The sequence below is a fragment of the Chanodichthys erythropterus genome, chromosome 1 (assembly GCF_024489055.1).
Source record: "Chanodichthys erythropterus isolate Z2021 chromosome 1, ASM2448905v1, whole genome shotgun sequence".
NCBI lineage: Eukaryota > Metazoa > Chordata > Actinopteri > Cypriniformes > Xenocyprididae > Chanodichthys > Chanodichthys erythropterus.
In genome coordinates, this window is record NC_090221.1 from 23,041,495 (window position 1) to 23,060,430 (window position 18,936).

The window sequence follows — 18,936 nt, forward strand, 5'->3', positions numbered from 1 at the left end:
CTCCTAATACCTTTCTCACCTTCACACCAGCTGCTTTGCTTTCCTTGTACACCAGCAATATCTGGACACACTCTCACACAGACTTTCCCTAAAGCTTATTACCCGGAATACTTAACGGTTAATATTACATAAATGTGACACATATGCCACACTATAATTATTTAATGCAGAATGGCATATGTTGTTAAATAATTACAGACGGCCACACTCCAGGGTTAAGGAAAAGCCCTTTACAATATACTCACCACATCTCTCTCTCTCATTGCCCAAACCTTTCTCCCTTTACACACTACGGTGGTCCAAATCATGCCTCCACTGCCCGCTCTTATTGTCTTCCATAATCCAAACAAATTCCAGTGTTGATCACATACACACAGGAAACAGATGCTTTTGGGTAGCTTTTCAGTATGCACAGCCATTGTTGACATCTAATTAGCCCCTCTCTCTACTAACCACCCACACTAAACATCCACATATCCCAGAATCCAATGATGCTTTAATGCCCACATCCTCACTATATAGCCTTTCTAATAGTAATTTTTGATCATATATTTTTCTCTTGGAAAGAAAATAGAAATATAAAAATGGCTGTAAACACTGACACGCTTATAGTGCAATGCATTGGTATAGTTATGATGGGTTTGCATAGGCGCTTAACTTATTTATGCTCATCATCATCACAGTGAATATATAGTACTGCAATGCACTGAATGCAACTTGCTTCCTGCAGTAACATTTAGCTTTAATGCCTTTGGGATTTCTGCAGGCACTAGATGCAGTGCATTTCTCTTTGTGCAGCCTTGTTTACAGTGCTAACACTGTACCAACGAATCGATAAACTTCGGAATGATAATAACATACCCACATAGGCCATCTATGCAAGGATGTCTATGTCAGTGCATGAGCTGACATTGCCAGCATCTCAGTGCATTTTCCCCGCATGACTAAAGTGCACTCGTGCAAGGTCTCGAGGTATTGCAAATTTCACATCATTACACGCACAATCGATACTTTAACTCACGAGATCATCTCGTTATCCGAGCGCTGCTACCCAACACTGGAGTAAAAGATGCGTATAGGCGGCCAGAATGAGATGAATAAAATAATGCAGGAATGCAATGCAAAAGCCACGCTACCTTTAAGTCGTCCTTTCGCTGTCATCCTCGAACTGCCAAAAATATTTCATTGGATCGAGATGTTAATCTCTCTCTTGCTCTCCTCCCCCCTCTATCTCTCTCTCGGGTAACCTGGCACTGTATAACAGTTCATCTATCCGCCAGCAGGCGCGCAGCCGTCGATGCTCTCCACATGTGGCAAGCTGTTATCACATTTATTCTTTATTCTTTATGTTCCTAGTATTTATTTTTAATTACATATATGTAAATGTAATATAGATGCAAGTACTTTTTCCATCAGTTAGCATCTATTTCAGTTTACTTTACTCATTAGATACTACTACTACCCATTTTGAGTCACTATCAACAAGTTGTAAGTAATAATTCTTATCTCAGTTAACTGTTTTTTTTTTTGCTATTTACATACTGACTGATTGAGAAAAAAAAAATTAGAATCTGATGAATGAGCATTAGTTGTAGTTATCATGATTGTAGTAAGATTAGTTCACTTTAAAATGAAAATTACCCCAAGATTTACTCACCCTCAAGCCATCCTAGGTGTATATGACTTTCTTCTTTCTGATGAACACAATCAGCGATACATTAATAAATATCCTGATGCATCCAAGCTTTATAATGGCAGTGAATGGGACCAACGAGTATGAAGCTCAAGAAAGTGCATCCATCCATTCATCATAAACGTACTCCACATGGCTCAGGGAGGTTAATAAAGGCCTTCTGACACTTCCAATCGAACCACTGGAGTCACGTCGACTTTTTTAACGATGTCTTTAGTAGGGGTGGTGAAAAAAATGGATTATTGATTAATCGCGAGAATGTTATGGACGAGTATGAATCGATTATTAAATTTTCAAAAATCGATTTTTTATTTATTTAAAAAAATAATAATTTAGCATTTTTTTATTTTGTAAAAAATTTTATACTGGGAGTTGAACGTCACGAACGCGCCCAGTTCCAGTTAGCAAGCGCGTGTAACGGCAGCCAGAGCAGGTGTGTAAAATGGAAGAACTAGGAACGAGCAACCAACCGATCCACCCAGCTCCATCTGGGCTCAACGCAAGCGTGTGGATTCATTTTGGTTTTCATGGCAGGAGCTCTAAACATGTTGATAAAACCAACACGATCAAATGAGAATGCGTATCAATAGTATGAGTTTGTAATCTCATAGAATATATGGCGTGCTTATGGTACGCGGATATTTCGCGTGCATATGATACGCACTTTATGGCGTGTATATGATAATCTCTTGGGTAGGATGGGGGTGGGGGGTTTGTACGTATAATACGCCATAAAGTGCGTATCATATGCACGCGAAAACTCATTTTGGCGTATATATTCTACGAGATTACAAACTCGTACTATTAATACGCATTTTCGTGTGACCGGGCTCGATAAAACGCATGCCGTCTGTCGACATTGCCACACTAAACTGAAGTACTGCGGCAAAACGAGCAACTTGAGGGCCCACATTTCCCGCTTTCATCCAGAGGAGGCAGGGTGGGTTAAAGACGACCGCCTGAAGCCCGTCATCCCACCGAATCAGCGCACTCTCCACGATATGACAAAATTGTCAGCACAACGGAGCACACTCACGCCACAACATGTGGACCAGCTGGTCTTCCTCCATAAGAATCTGTTCATTCCAGAGCTATGTATGTTTAGTACAACTACATTGCATTTTGTCACTGTGTTCTACAGTACAGTATATAAGCTGAAGCTACAGTAAGTTGTTCAAAAATGTTCATTTTGTCTTCTTAATGATTAAATTGGACAATTTTCTTCTAGAAAGACAAGGTGTTCAGGTGGAGAAAAAACTTTTTCTTTACCTTGACATGTTTCGACTGCAACCTGCACTCTTCCTCCACCTGAACACGTTGTCTTTCTAGAAGAAAATTGTCCAATTTCTACAGTATGTTGGTTCTGATCTACTTCCTAATTGATTTGTTATTGTTTAGTTCAACTTGATGAGTCACAACACAATGTGATGTATTCATTTCTGTGTTCTACAGAACATAAGCTACATACAAATAATTCTGAAGTTATAACTACAGGTCACAGAAAGTGCTTTGAGTTGTTGTTACTCAATAAAAGGGTTAAGTAATTCAGTAGCTGACTTTTTTTTAATACTGCAATCACTTTGTAGTGTATTTTCGTTTACTGTTGTAAAATGGAAAATCAATAATCGCTAATCGAGAATCGTTAATAATCGAAAATCGACTGTAATCGAATCGGGACTTCAATAATCATAGTCGAATCGAATCGGGAAATCAGACAGATTAACCACCCCTAGTCTTTAATACCTTTCTGGACCTTGAAAGTGGTGGTTAAATTGCTGTCTATGGAGGAGTCATATACCTCTTGGATTTCATCAAAAATGTGTTCCGAAGATGAACAAAGGTCTTATAGGTGTGGAACGACATGAGGGTAAGTAGGCTAATAAATGACAGAATTTTCATTTTTGGGTGAACTAACCCTTTAATGATGCAAATCTGAAAAGATACTAGTCCCTGAATTACTTGCATTAATAAAGTACTCATAATAGATGTTAGTTTTAAGGAACAAATGTTCAAATGGATTGCCATACCTCGCCTGCATCAGCATCACTGAGCATATAGGGAGCCTTAATGGGTTTGCCAATCTCATAAGGGAAAGAAAGAGTTTTTTTTAGATGCAATAACACCATCTGAGGCATCCTTTATATCACTGATCAATCACTGATGCATGACTTATCATGTTTTCAAAACCTTACAGCGCATCATCATATAGAAACAGAATCATCGTGAATCATTCACAATCGCATATAATGCTGCATGCTTAAATGTGCTGAGTATGATTAACTATGAACACAACACAATGCACTTACATTTGATTACGCGGTCGGTAGGGTTTAAACCCATGATGTCTGCGCTGGACATTCTCATGGGTTGTTGTAGATAACGGGGAAAGTGCGCCTACTCCTAACGGGTGAGTGTGCGGTCTTCGGTGCTGCGGGATGCGCGGGCTGCAGAAGCCGCATCACTTGGTGCGTCTTTCCTCAGTCCACCGTCGGTCGGGGGAAAGATGTGTCGCAGTTGATCCGGGGGAAACAGTGATGCTGTGAATGCTGGACTCTGCCTGGTGCCGAGTGAGGGCGGATGGGTAGACAGATAGATGGATGGATGGAACAGCAGGAGGGGGGCTGGGAGACTTTTGCTCGGTTCAGGGTATCCTCAGCGCGTTGCAGCACCACCCCGACATGGCGAAGACAGGAACTCCCACGCTCTGGCTTGCAGGGACTGCCTCATACCGCCATCACGCGGAGGTTGATTCGGGGTTTCCCTGCGCACGAGACGAGAGAGCACGCGCGCGCCGAGGCCTTGTTGCTGCTTTATTGACGTCAGTCTTTTTAATGCTTCATGGCGTAGAAAGTCTATCTGACTGTACAAAATACAGGAAAAGGTGTATAAATTACATTATGAATATTAAAAACAACAACCAGATTCTATGTTATAATTATAATAATAATAATAATTATTATTATTATTATTTAAATTGTCATCTAGAATTTATCCATTCATCTATACAATAAGAAGGCTGTACAAACACTGCTGTTTCGTAAACAAAAGTAAAAAACAATGAAATGGTTTCCATTGTTTTTGGGCATTGCACCATGGTAATACCATGGATTTTGGACACCATGTTATCAATGTTATTATAAGTAATAGCAATAGCATGTAGCTAAATAATGTTGGATAGTCATTCAGTACCAAGATATTTATCAGAGTATCATTTAATTACTGCCATAGCACATATTTTGCAAATCGAATCAAGACAACAAAAAACGCGAGGGGAGAAAAAACATAAAAAAAAAGTGCATTGTATGTTGCACATCAACAATACTACTTTTTTCCGGCCTTTTTTTTTTTCTTTCAATGAATGTGATTGTCTTAATGGGGTAGAGGGCTGTGCTGCAGGATGAAGATATCACAATGAAACAAGGTATTTTGGGAATATAGGCCGATAGTTTGATTTTTTTTGGATTTGTGTAATCAGGATTATGTGAGGACCTAAAAGCACCTAAAAATATGTGCTATTAATTGTTTGGACAATCAAATATTAGAAATGAGAACAAAGGCGTGAGACAATAAATAAAGAATGCATCAAATTAAGTCTAATCAGAATGGGGGGGGGGGTCTATTCATTTAAGTTAATTAAATAATTAAATCATTAAAAGAGATTTAAGGGAATAAAGAAAAAATAAGTAAGAATATAGGAGTTCTAGTTGTAATTGTATGAACTAATCAAAAACTATTTGTAAATTAATCTTATTCGTATGCCTAATATGAAAACATGAAATGTTTCTGGTCTCGTCCCGTCACATTCAGTTATAGCCTACATGAATAAATACTGCACATGATAGCCTACCATGTTTTCAGTTCAAAACGGTTAAACTTAATAAAGTTAAGTAGTTTACATTACTGGATATAACTGTGGGTCGTTTAACATTTCTATCGTAAAACAGTGGTCAAATATTAAATGTTTACTTACATCTTACCACGCACTCTCACCATTAAAACTAAATGCATCGTCTTCAGTGAACAGTATTGCCCGCCTTCTTTTATCTGATTGGCTATCTCAATCATTCTGACAGTGACGAGCGATGTTAGGGTTAGAACGCTAACTAACAAACAGAGACAACAAATAGAGCGGTGCGTAATGGAGTGCAGAACAGCAGCAAGAAAATCAAATGACAATTTGGCCATTTCAAATTATTATGGGGTGGGAGGAAGGGGTCTTTGTCTGTGGTTACGGCCATGACTCCATGCTCTACTGTCTACAGGAATGCTAATGCTATATATTATGTACAAAATTAAACCTACAAAATATACAGATAAAGTTCATACAAATTAATGTGGCATGTTTGATGAAAATAAATAAATAAATGCTAACTAATAAAACTTATGCACAACACAACCTTAGTTTCACACACATTCCATCATCAATGGACGAAAATCTCATATTTTGCCACAATAAAACATTAATTTGTCAAATATCCCTCCGCGACGGTGAAAGTTCTTCTGGTCGATGTACGTTATGTTGTTATATGTTGAAATTGTATAAACTGTTCTCCTCATTTGAATGTGAATTCGAGTCGTATGAACACCACTTACATTAAATATCTCGTCAGATCATATATTCTCCTAGTTATTTCCATTCTATTTCTGAGCTGATCATAAAGCTCGTCTGTAGCTCGAAATGGAAGCTTTTAACCACAGGCTTTCATTTCGGCTCAATAAGAATTAAAGTCACTGAGCGCGAGCCGCCATTTTGGCAACGCTATTGCATCAGTGTCGTGATTCACTACAGCACTATCTAGCAACTGGCGTCAGCGCGCAATTTGTCCTCGGCGACTGCGTCCATTGGCGGAAGGATCTGATTAGAGCAGCGCAGTGTGCGTGATGCGGTAGCTACTCGCTGCCGCTGCTGCAGGAGGAAGGACCGAACCTCTACCAGCACCACCTTTCAGTTTCGCCTTCAAATTACACCGACCGGCTTCGTCACACACAAAACACCGACTGAATTATCACCCCAAGGCGTCCTTTATTACGACACCCGAGGGACTGGCCGCGTCTAAATTAAAGAAGCGCCGTTTTAATCGAGTATAAGTCTGGTTTTGTGTGTTTTTGACAGCAGTAACAACACAACAATGGCTCTGAAAAGAATCCACAAGGTAAGAGAAGGAAGTCACGGGCGCCATTGCCCTATTCCACATCGAAAACGCACCATCCTTCCTCTTTTACACCGGAAAGGCGATTTAAGGGCTGTTACTTAGAAGTTAAAATTGTTATGTATGTCGCTGGTGGGATGACAAGTGTAGTAAACTACCCCGGTTCGACGGTTCGGTCCGGGCTAATGGTTAGCTTGTTAGCTAGCGCCCCTCCGTTGAACTGTTTAGATTGATCTAAAATGTTTCTTATATCCAACTTATGTTTTTCTCCCCTTGCGTTTCAACTTAAAAAAATCAATTGAAATTGAAGTCGTTTTGCAATGGCTCACTTGAGGATTAATGTTAGCTCCTGATAACGTGTTAGCATGCTAACATTTCTTAGCAGCAAATGCTAAAGGCCCGTTTGAAAACCTTGACCAAAGATCGTTTATATCCACCGCAACATCATAAATTCACTGTATTTTACTATTAATATATTAATGTACAGTATGATTATGTTGCATTTATCTAAATCGTTCTGGTTTGGGTTGTTAACTGGCTAACCGCTCAGGGAGAGGCATCTGGCCCATCAGTTTGCCTTCGCATTCATGTGTTTTAAGTCATTTTCTGATTATATTGGCAGTTATTATAGTCAAATATCCTTTTGTCCTTATCAACATCTATATGTTTGGTGTTCGAGTCCATCTGTTCGATTTTTAAGCCAAACTCACATTATATATCAGGATATTTGAGGTTAGCTCGTGGCGCAAGCAAATTGGCGTTATGAACGTGGTCTAAAGCATTCATATTCACACTTCAGACCCCTTGTTGTGTTTTTCTGAGCATTTTGAAGGCTTTAGTTCTCTCGGGTTTCAGTAGAACATACTAACCCGAAAAAAATGTTACATAAGCTGTGGTCTCCTCTCATGTCATTACAGCAGCAATAACTCCATTACACTGACTGTTATGTCTGATTTGATATTGACCTCTTTATTGTCTTCTTAGTCATCCACCCAGTGCATTTGTTTGGTGTATTTTACTGTAACTTTGTCAAATGCACAGATATTTGCAGTGTTTAGTTTCTGTGTCAGTTTCTCAGTTTCATTTTGGTGCTTCATTGTTAGCAACGTGCACTGCAGATGTTTCAGGAAGGGGATCTGGACAGGTGATGCAGAGCTTTCATGATGGGTGAGCAGTTTTTAACCTTCATTTTTGATTTTGGTGTGTTGCAGGAGCTGCATGATTTGGGCCGTGACCCACCTGCTCAGTGTTCAGCAGGCCCAGTAGGGGATGACAGTAAGTAACTCAGTTTCCCCTCCAATGTATTCAATAAACTAGTGTACGTTTATTTTCCCCATTCAATTTACAGGTGTTTTGAATATAAACACTAGTGATTTCTGCTTTGACTATTACAAATTCAGCACTTGCTTTTAATCCGTATTCCTGGTCTTGTTGTGGACTATTCATCGGTGCATGTTATTCAAAAAATAAATTTTGTTTTCATAATGTTTATTATTGTAATGAGATGTTGGCCAGAACAATAAATCTTTAAGTTCTTCATCAACCTCCTGCATGTAAAGACAACATTTCATGAGCCTATTCATTCAAACTGATAATGAATAAAATTTTTAAAAAAGCTTAATATTGTTGAATAGAGCTAAATCCTGTATTGTAAGTATGCATGTCAAATTAAGGAAAAATACTGATGTGTTGTGGTGTAACAACTAGTTGCCTATTTTTTGCAGGCTTATTAAACACAGTGGAGTATAGCATAGATATGATTTATCCCCCCCCCCCTTTTTTACAATTGGCTGTATATTGTCGCTATCAGATGGAAACAATGTATCTCCAGAAATGCTACTTTTCAGGAAATGGGGAAATAAAACACTATTTTTTAGATAATTAAAAGTAAGTTGATAAGTTGATATTGTTAATAATATGACACATGTGAGTGTCTGAACATATATAAAGCCACATTTGAACAAAATCATGCTCAAAATTAATTACAAGGTTTTTTGACTAGTGAATTTACGAGAATTTCGAATATGCGTGTTTTGAACAGCCGCATCTGAGGCAGTAAGTGCATCACACTACGTTTTCATCAACTTTCAGATGATACCGTTTTTTGAAGTTACGCGTCCGCTCATTTGGCTGAAATGCTATTTAAAATGGTATTGGCTATGACTCGACAACAAATGCTAGACTAAGACACTCTTCTCCACTCCTGGAATACATAAAACATTAAGATTTAAGATTTTTATTTTTGTCACACACAATTATGTAAAGAATATATAACCAGTAGTGAAATGTAAATAAGGTCCGCTTCAGAGACAGTGCAATTATAATAAGAACACAAACACAAAAGAAAAATAATAAATGCAAATAGGGAGCAAGTTCTTTATTTACCCTTCAGTTGCAAATGAGCAGAGACGGTCCAGAGTGCATGCAGCACTTCATTCTTGAGGTGGAGTTATGATATCCAAGGATCCAATGGAGTTATGAGGTTTTGCCTCAAGCTCTATTTAATACTTTACATTGATTTAAATCATGTTTGCATAACCAACAAACCGATGTAAAGTAGAACAGCAACAGTAGTGACCAATAGTAATGACTTATGAAAAAAAAAAGACTATGTGGAGATACGGGGTTTCCGCCCAACAGCGGCGATATGGTGACTCTCACTTAAAGGAACTGAATGTCATAGTGGTTTCAATCACATACTCTCAGTGCTTTTTCCTGTCTGATTGTTTTCTGCGTGCCCTGTGATTGATGTGCTCATCAATATTTAGTGTGAGGCTCAACCACAAGATGACATATTATTTGAACTGACAAACAGCATATATAGCTCCCTCAAAAGAGCCGCCACTTTATTAAACTATGAATCATACAACCATCTGACCCACTTAGTGCCTCAGAGACTTTGCTTCATCATATTTTGTACTGTATACCTCAGTGGGCTCTTAATTCAGACAAGACTGATTCTGAGATTGCAAATGAGAATTGTATATCTTCGAGATTTAGAAAAACTTAAGAATGTAAGAGAAACACGATGTGGCTGATATAGGCTTTCATTGACATCTCTGTTTGTCTTGTTTCAGTGTTTCACTGGCAGGCCACGATAATGGGACCAGTACGTATTTGTTTCTTGTAACACCTATAGTAGCACAAATTGCAGAAGTCATTTGAACTTGAAGAATAATATTGTTGTTTTTAAATATTGAGTAAATATAAAAAAAATCAATTGACAATTGATCTTTTTTTTATTATTTTATATATATATATATATATATATATATATATATATATATATATATATATATATATATATATATATATATATTAAACGATTGTTAATTAAGTTAGACCAGGTTTAGTTTTACTTTTTATATTTCACTTTTTTTTCTCACAATGAATATTGTTGGGGTAGTTGGCATGGTGTTAAACTATAAAGAAGCAAACAAACAAATATTTAGTTCCAATTAAAATGTTTACCCTGCAGAACGACAGTCCTTACCAGGGTGGAGTGTTCTTCTTGACCATACACTTTCCCACAGATTATCCCTTCAAACCGCCAAAGGTCAGTAATGTCCATACCTGTTGGACACAGGTTCTGTTTTTGTTATTCTCAGGTGCTGCTTAATTATTTTTCTCTTTGAATCCTCATTTCACAACCTTTACTTTCTATGGCATGACATGAGGAAATGTTTTTCCTCCTACCATATATTCAAATAATTCAGCTTATCATGTCTGTATATCATATGCATTTACTGAATGCAGATCCATCTTGTCAATGTATTTAAATCATTTGTTTCAAGTAAGCCAGTGTTTGTTTGGATTTCATTCTACAGTAATCAAGAACTGTTCCAGTGTTGGCAGTAATAATACTGTTTAGCCTGAAAAGGGTGTTTTTTGTGTGCTTATGTTTGTCTCCTTCCTTTCTCAGGTTGCATTTACCACAAGAATCTATCACCCAAATATAAACAGCAATGGCAGCATCTGTCTGGATATTCTGAGGTCACAGTGGTCACCGGCACTCACTATTTCCAAAGGTAAAACATCCCCAGGTTTTTTAGCTATCAGTTTTCAAAGTCTTTATTACGGCAATTAATTCCAGAAACGTTTGTTTCTTGGCCTCAACCTGCGTGTTCCCATGGTCAAGCCTGTATGGATTTTTAATTGGGTTTTTATTGGGTTGCCTCCATATGGACCCACATGGTGTTCTGGAGAATTCTGAAAACCTAAGTTAATATATAGACTAGTGTTGTCAAATGTACCAACTTCGGTACCAGTCGGTACTGAAATTTAAAAAATGTGGTGCTGTTGAGCGGATTTGTAAACACCTCTGATTGGCCATTGTGTTCACATGCTCCTCAGATATGTCTGTGATTGGCTACAATGATCAACGCTTCAAAAACGTGTTGTAAATGGACATCAGTGACGCTCTTCACTGAGCGCTTGCACAGATGTGAATGGGAGCGTTTGAAAGCAGGCGTCTACAGGGCTCTAAGCTAATGTTTTTCTTAAAGGCCCCTGTATACTTCAAACGAAATCGAAGAATGAACTGATGTGACGTCATTTCGAACAAAATCAGGCCAAAACGAAGTTCGTTTTGTGTTCTTTTTGGAAGTTCGAAATGGCTTGCCAAAGCGAACTTTCAGGAAAAGTTCGCTCCAGCTGCAAAACACCTTCGTACTACCATTGGTCAGTGATGATAAGGTAATAGGAGGTGTGTGCTGAGGCTCCACCTTCACTCACGTGGAACGCGTCTTTGACTCATTGCGCATGTTTGAGTTCGTCGAGGTAAGAGCTCCGTGGGTGAAAACATGAACACACTGGATAGCCGCTTATAGTACAAAATGAAGTTGTGCTTCTGATGAAATGAGGCACTAACACTGTTTTTCATGTTTGATACTGTAAAGCTGCTTGATTTTAAGCAGTCTATTAAAGTGCTATATGAAGACGTGACGTGACTGGAGTGCTACTTTGCAGAGCTCGTGCTAACATACCCATGTTGTTATGATCATGTTTTTTTTTTATGCTTTCTATAATAAATGCTTGCTGTTTTCTCTTTTTTTTGTTGGGTTTGTTTTGTTGCTGAGAAGAAAGTGCATGGCACATATGTACATATTCATCTAAAAGTCGATCACAGCAGTGTGGGTGGCGTCAGATGTTCGTTTACAGTATATCACTGGTCACGCATTTCGAAATTCGTTTTACAACTAAACGAAGAACGTAAAAGAACTTTGTTTGAAGTATACCAGGTCCTTAAGGAGCACTTGTGCTCATAATAAAAAAAAAAATAGCTGCACAGTCAAATTTAGGAGCACTTCCTGGTTTTTAGCCTCAACACCAGTTACATCACTTGTCCAATGAGCACCGCCCCCACCGTTGTTGTTTTTTTTTTTTTTTTATATAGTAATAAAAATAATTTAGTTCAGTTAGAGAACAGACACTATAGTTGTTAACTCAACGCATCTGCTTAAAGGATTAGTCCACTTTTAAATAAACTTTTCCTGATAATTTACTTACCTCCATGTCATCAAAGATGTCCATGTCTTTCTTTCTTCAGTTGAAAAGAAATTAAAGATTTTGATAAACATTCCAGGATTATTCTTCTTATAGTAGACTTCAATGGGCACCAAACAGTTGAAGGTCAAAATTAGTTTCACTGCAGCTTCAAATTGTTCAACATGATCCCAGATGAGAAATAATCTGGGATCTTATGTTATCTTATCTAGAGAAACCATCGCTCATTTTCTGGAAAAAAATTTGTTTTAACCAGAAATGCTCATCTTGAACTAGCTCACTACTTCTTCTCCTCTATTTGAATTCCTGCAGTGTAGACACTGCTAAGCATAATACTGCCCTCCACAGGTCAAAGTTTGAACTAATTGCTATATACTATTGAACTAGCATATTGCATATAAAAATTAGTTCAAACTTTGACCTGTGGAGGGCAGTAATACGTTTAGCAGTGTCTACACTGCTGGAATTCAAATAGAGGAGAAGTAAGCTAGTTCAAGATGAGCATTTCTGGTTAACTTAAATAATTTTCAATTTTTTTTTTTTTTTTTTTTTCAGAAAATGAGCGATGGTTTCACTAGATAAGACCCTTATTTCTCATCTGGGATCGTGTTGAACAATTTGAAGCTGCAGTGAAACTAATTTTGACCTTCAACTGTTTGGTGCCCATTGAAGTCTACTATAAGGAGAAAAATCCTGGAATGTTTTCATCAAAATCTTTAATTTATTTTCGACTGAAGAAAGAAAGACATGGACATCTTGGATGACATGGGGGTGAGTAAATTATCAGGAAAAGTTTATTTAAAAGTGGACTAATCCTTTAATTCGGTGTGAGCCGAATGAGAGTCGCAGCAGGAGTCAGATTTCACCTCACTTTGCCTCACTCTTGACTGACAAGAATATGGATGAAGATTTGGTTTCAAAGCAAAATGTAAAAGTGCATATTTAAGCAAGTTTGTTATTGTACTCTTTTGTTGTTTGTTTTCAGTAAGAATAATAATAAACTCACCCACCATTCAAACAATTGCTACACATTTTTGGTGCCATTTTTGCCCCAAGCCCAACCTTCTTTATGATAATCCAAATGTAGTATTTCCAGTTAATTTGGAATTATCAGCAGCATGAGATGGTCTGAAAAGTGCGGAGTCATACCCGTTTCACCTTGTAAACAATCTTTGAAGTGTAGTCTGTCGCACACGTCTTTTCCTCTGCTGACTGAAGCAAAGTCTTTGAATGAAGGCATGAAAAGCAGCTTATCACAGTATGAAACGTAACTGTTGCTCAGTGTAGATGCATTTTGGGAGTTGTGCTTTTTATTGCTATTGTATTATTGATCTATTCGTGAATATTGATCGCGTCACTTGCACCGATGCACCTAAATATATTTTTCACATTCGCGCACAGTTATTTTGTCACAAAAGCAAATAGTCGCAGTGTAGATCCCTGATCTATCGGCAGGTTCGATGATAGACGCCTGCTTTCAAAGGCTCCCGCTCCTGCTTTCAAACACTTCCGTGTGCTTTTAAAGTACTGAAGTTTGTACTTTTGACTACACCACTAATATAGACAAAATATTCAAAGATAAATTGTGACGCTCAAGCCCTCTCAAAGCTTGATATTCATAGTACTGTGAGAACTGCTTTAAATAATGAAGTACTCCAAATCCTGTTGGTAGTGGAATTTTGTTACAAGTACAACGAAAGAACCTTGTGTGGTGGGAGTGTGAGGAGCTGCTGTTTTCTCATTGATGTTATATGAATATTTGCATAGGAATTAAAAATCTGATTCTTTAGTTTAAAACTCAAAATCTGCATCTTTACATGAGCAAAAGAAAAGCTAGAGAACGCAATGTTAGACAATTTTTTTCAGTGAGTTTCTTAGGGATGCCCCCTAATAGTTGACTAGGGGGCCCCTAAATGTGCGCTATTATTAGGCTTATATTCAAGTGTTTGTGTGGAAGCTAAAGTATTAGCATGCTTACTGCAAGACATGGAGGTGTTGGAGAGTTCACTTGCATTTTTGTTCCTGACAACAGCAGAAACAATTTAAAATACAAAATTTGTCATACAGATAAGTGTAATACATCATTCGAAAGGGGTCTACTTTTATTTGTTTAAACTCACAATACCAAGAAAACGTTGTGCCTTTGTAAAATAAAGAAAACAAACTGGTTGTGCTTTGTCATCTCGGTCTTCCGTGAACTGGAGCATATCACAAAAATGAACCGAAACTCAGTGTGTATGCTTTTTGCCTCAGACATAAGAAAAAATAATATCTATAGAAGGCTTGAAATGTCTACTTTTAAATTAACCAATTCAAATCGAGAAGAAATCGTCTCTGCTTAATCCGTATGAGAGGTGTATTTCTCGCATCTATACTGTGGAGATTGTGAGGGAGCACCTTCATCATTGCAGGGACACTGACTCAGAAAACACTAGTTTATTAGTAAAAAATTAAAATGACTCCTTGCTTTTCCCGACACATTAATAATCATTACTTTTGCCGATGCTTTGAGGCAAGTTTTGTGTGTGCGCATGAGCATGGAATAACGTTATATGACGCCTAATATATTATGGTTTAGTATAATATATATAGTATAACATAGTATTTATAATATATAGTAATAATATATAGTATTTAGTATAATATATAGTATAACATTTATGGTTTAGTATTCTCCTCTGTATATATTTAAGAAATTGAATACAAATGTGCGATTAGTCGACTAATGGCTTAAACAACTGCTATTCATCTAGAAGAAAAATTTAGTTGTGTGCAGCCCTAGAGTTACTGAATTTAGCGTCTAAATGTAAACAAATGCAGCTTGAGCCAAATTTGATTAATTTGATGCTTCTCGCTTTTTTTTTTTTTTTTTTTTTTTTTTAAAAAAAAGAGTACATTTTCTAATTATATAGATTAAATGTTCATTCATGTACGTTTGAGCTGTTTGTAACAGATTTTTGATGCTTAAATATTAAGGAATTATTCCATAAGGAATGAGTGTCCTGATATTAGATGACAGCTGTTTAAACAAGAACAACTCTTTTAAAGTGCCTTTTGCATTTTTACTTTTTTTTTTTTTTTTTTTTTTCTCTTCTCTTGCCCTTCAGTTCTCCTGTCCATCTGCTCCCTGCTGTGTGACCCCAATCCGGACGACCCCTTAGTACCCGAGATCGCCCGCATTTACAAGACTGACAGGGAAAAGTGAGTGTCCTCCTGTGCACTAGATCAGTACTGCATGCACACTGCGTTTGCCCTAACACACTTCCCCACAGGTGCTGTCAGGCAATCATTTGCATTATTAGCCATGTTATTGTCTATGCAGTTTCCTGTTTTGACATTTGTCACTTCTCTTCTTCCCTGGGGATGTTCCACCTGATACTCTGAAGTTGTCTTTCGTGTATATATATATATATATATATATATATATATATATATATATATATATATATATATATATATATATATATATATATATATATATATATATATATATATATAATTTTTATTATTGTTGTTGCTGAGCTTTGTAAAGCCACAACAAAAGTGGAAATATTTTCAACTTGCTACAATTTTAAAAAAGGTTTCAATAGCTCAAAAAGCAACAAACTTTTATCTTTTATCCAAACTAGACTGTGCTGGGTGTAATAATTTGAACAGGACAATTTAGTTTAATCAAATTCAACAAAAAAGGTATTAAATGCCAGCAGACTCGTATTAGATCTTTTTTGTTTTGAACTACTGTTACTGGAAAATGTTGGTGGAAAAAGGAATTGAGACCGTAGCATGTTACAAGAATTCAAGGGATTTCTGACGAGTTCCTTTATAATAGCATGTTTGTTCCCGGTGATGCCTAACATTTTCCAAATTTCCTTTAAAATGTGAAGAGGGAAGTCGACATGTCAAAGGGATCAAATCACATTTTCATCTATCTTTATAGAAGTTGATTGTACTTCACAAACACCTGGTCAGAGCACAAAAATAGCCAGCTTTCTTTTGGCCATATACGTTCCCGCACCAATGTTTAAATCCAGTATATTTGTTGACTGCCACATCTTACAACAACAGGTTCTTTGCAAAGTCTGCATTACCTATTATGTGTCATGCAAATTTATTTCTAAAATGTGATGCTGATATCTTTATTTGTCTTCCCTCACAGGTACAACAGAATAGCTCGGGAATGGACACAAAAGTATGCAATGTAGTTTTGGAGTTAGAATTATGATGGGTGAAAATTACACCTCTCCATCTTAAGGTTAGGGGAGATTTTGAACGTTCAAAAGATTAAAAAAAGAAAAAAGCTTAAGAAAAAAAAAACAGATCTTGTTGGTTTCCATTGGAGTGATTTCTTTAAGCCACGCCTCCCCTCACCAGAGCACCTCCCCCCACTCTTAGCCCTCTGGCAGCCATGGTGTACATACTGAAATTTCAACTGTATCCCCTTTTCCTCCCCAAATTCAAACCTCCACTCCACAGCTCCTGCTTTACCTTCATCGTTGCTATAGCAACGACCCACTGCTTAGGATCAGTCCATATAAATTTTGCTGTAGACGATGTTTATGGCTCTAAAAGCATTCCTTGTTGTTTTTAAGAACTGGGAAGGGAGGGCTATATTTTTTGTTTTCTCCCTGCAATTTGTGATCGTCTGGACATAGAGGGATGTGTTTGTTTGTGTTTTTTTTACAGTTTACTTTTTCATTTCCATTTCCTGGGCTTCCAACTGTTCATTGGATCAGGAAGATTTTTCCTTTCGTTTTTGATTTCTTTACTGCAGTGAAGGGAGGGGTATGTTGGCTGTCTTTTGTATAAAATCTAAGGAATTCTTTTAAAATCATAGCAGTTAAAGGAAAATGGACCTCCTGTCTTCTCCTCTGGAGTATTCTAATGGACTTGAGTACTTATATATAATATAAAATAAATTTGTTTCCATTTGCCATTGCAAAGACTGTCTCTACCCCTTTCTTTAACCATGACCAACTTCACAAACATCAAACATTCACCATCATGGAGGGTTTTGGACCAGTTATTTAAAGAAGTCTATAAAATGCTTTTTTTTTTTTTTTTTTTTTTTTTTTAAACCCTCTTTCCCCCAACCCACCCTTGTAACTCTTAGGTTGGAATTTTTTTTTTTTTTCTTTTTTTTGCTCTTGTTGAATTAGATGCTAACATGGTTCAGCCAGACTCGATTGGGTCCCTGGGTGGGAGGACACAAACTCCTCACAGACAAACTTCTGTATATTTAATTTCCTGACGGGCTCGTTGAGCTTTGTGTGTTGATTAAAACTGTGTAATAAAATGATTACTAAAGTCTGAAATGCTTTGTGTCTGCATGTTTGTTTGTTTTTTTCCCCTTATGTATTTGTTGAACAGGTCTTGAAAGACATTTCATTGATCTGTTTACATTTGTTTTCTATCTAAAAAGATGAGCAATCAAAAACAATGATTGCTTAAAGTTGCAAGTTTTTTTTTTTTAATTTTTCATAATTTATTTTTCTTTTCTTTTTTATATAGGAGCTTTTTCCTTAGTTTGGTCTGGAGGGTCATAGCATTTAAAGTGACTGAATTTATTTGATGTACTATGTGCAATTTACTCTGCAATATTTAATTACAATGATTTTATCAGCTACAGCATGTTTTTGCAAGCAGGTTGCATTAAATGTTTTACAGTTATGTTATGGGTTATTACAAAATTAAATACATTTGAATTATTTACTGATTTATTTCATATTTTGGTTCTTTGTAGTTTGGAGACATTGTTTTTCAATACGAAGTCTTGTGGACTGACTGCTTAAAGGTGCCTCAATTCCTTTTGCAAATCGTTTTTCACTCAAATCTTTCAGGTTGAAATTAACGTACAGTTGAAGGACAGGTGAGCTTTATTGTCATTCCGCTACAACACAACATGAAATGAAATGTCGTGCCTCACAGGGCCACAGTGCTACATATAAACAGACATAAACATGAAACAAATTTATACCTATAACCAATATAAATTTACGCATACCAGTTGAGGTTTTGTTGTTTAAGAAACATTATATATTACGAAATATTTAAATGTCACGGCTAAAAAGAAAAAGTGTAATAAGATAATCCGTACCAAACTGCCAGTGGAGCGCTAAAGAGGGATTTGGGTCCCATGGGTGCTTCTCAATATCCCTCCTCGCTCCTCCGTCCTCCATCCTATGACCCGGAAAACAATCGAGCTCAGCCATCTTGAAGGACATCTCAATTCTCTAATTGCACCGCGAGGAGGTGAGGAACGAGGAGTGAGGAGGCTTCCTGAGGAGTCATGAGCGAGGATACACAGGTGCATCCTTTGCGGAAGTCTTTCTCATCGAGTAACCTGACGCATGCATAAATTCTTCTCCCCCTTCTTATCTGTCACAATAATTTAAATGTATGCTTTACTTTTACAGATTAAATAAACTTTATATCTCATATATTTCAACTAGGCATCTTGCTTTATTAATATTTCTTTTTTTTTTTTTTAAATAACCAAACTTTAACAACATATGGGTAGATCCCTCGAGCGCAGCTGATGACGCTTTGAAGTGACGCTAAAGGGAGCGAGGATTTATCATTTCACTTGAT

At 37.1% G+C, this 18,936-nt stretch overlaps 2 protein-coding genes across 2 annotated transcripts in view; one reads left to right on the plus strand and one right to left on the minus strand.

Annotated features, from left to right (window-relative positions):
• ppp3cb (protein phosphatase 3, catalytic subunit, beta isozyme) overlaps positions 1-6,447 on the minus strand; it is a 123,606-nt gene extending 117,159 nt beyond the window's left edge. The window contains exons 1-2 of the mRNA XM_067390689.1: positions 6,287-6,447; positions 4,000-4,553 (exon numbers count right to left, since the gene is read on the minus strand). Coding sequence (XP_067246790.1) covers positions 4,000-4,057 — 58 coding nt within the window. The 5' untranslated portion in view covers positions 4,058-4,553; positions 6,287-6,447. The remainder of the gene's footprint in view (positions 1-3,999; positions 4,554-6,286) is intronic.
• A 168-nt stretch (positions 6,448-6,615) lies between these two features.
• On the plus strand, positions 6,616-17,677 carry ube2d2 (ubiquitin-conjugating enzyme E2D 2 (UBC4/5 homolog, yeast)). Its single transcript, XM_067390701.1, has 7 exons — positions 6,616-6,846; positions 8,055-8,118; positions 9,921-9,952; positions 10,322-10,399; positions 10,766-10,871; positions 15,456-15,549; positions 16,505-17,677. The coding sequence occupies exons 1-7, from the start codon at positions 6,823-6,825 to the stop codon at positions 16,548-16,550; spliced, it is 444 nt and encodes a 147-aa protein (XP_067246802.1). The 5' UTR covers positions 6,616-6,822; the 3' UTR covers positions 16,551-17,677.
• Positions 17,678-18,936: the final 1,259 nt, after the last annotated feature.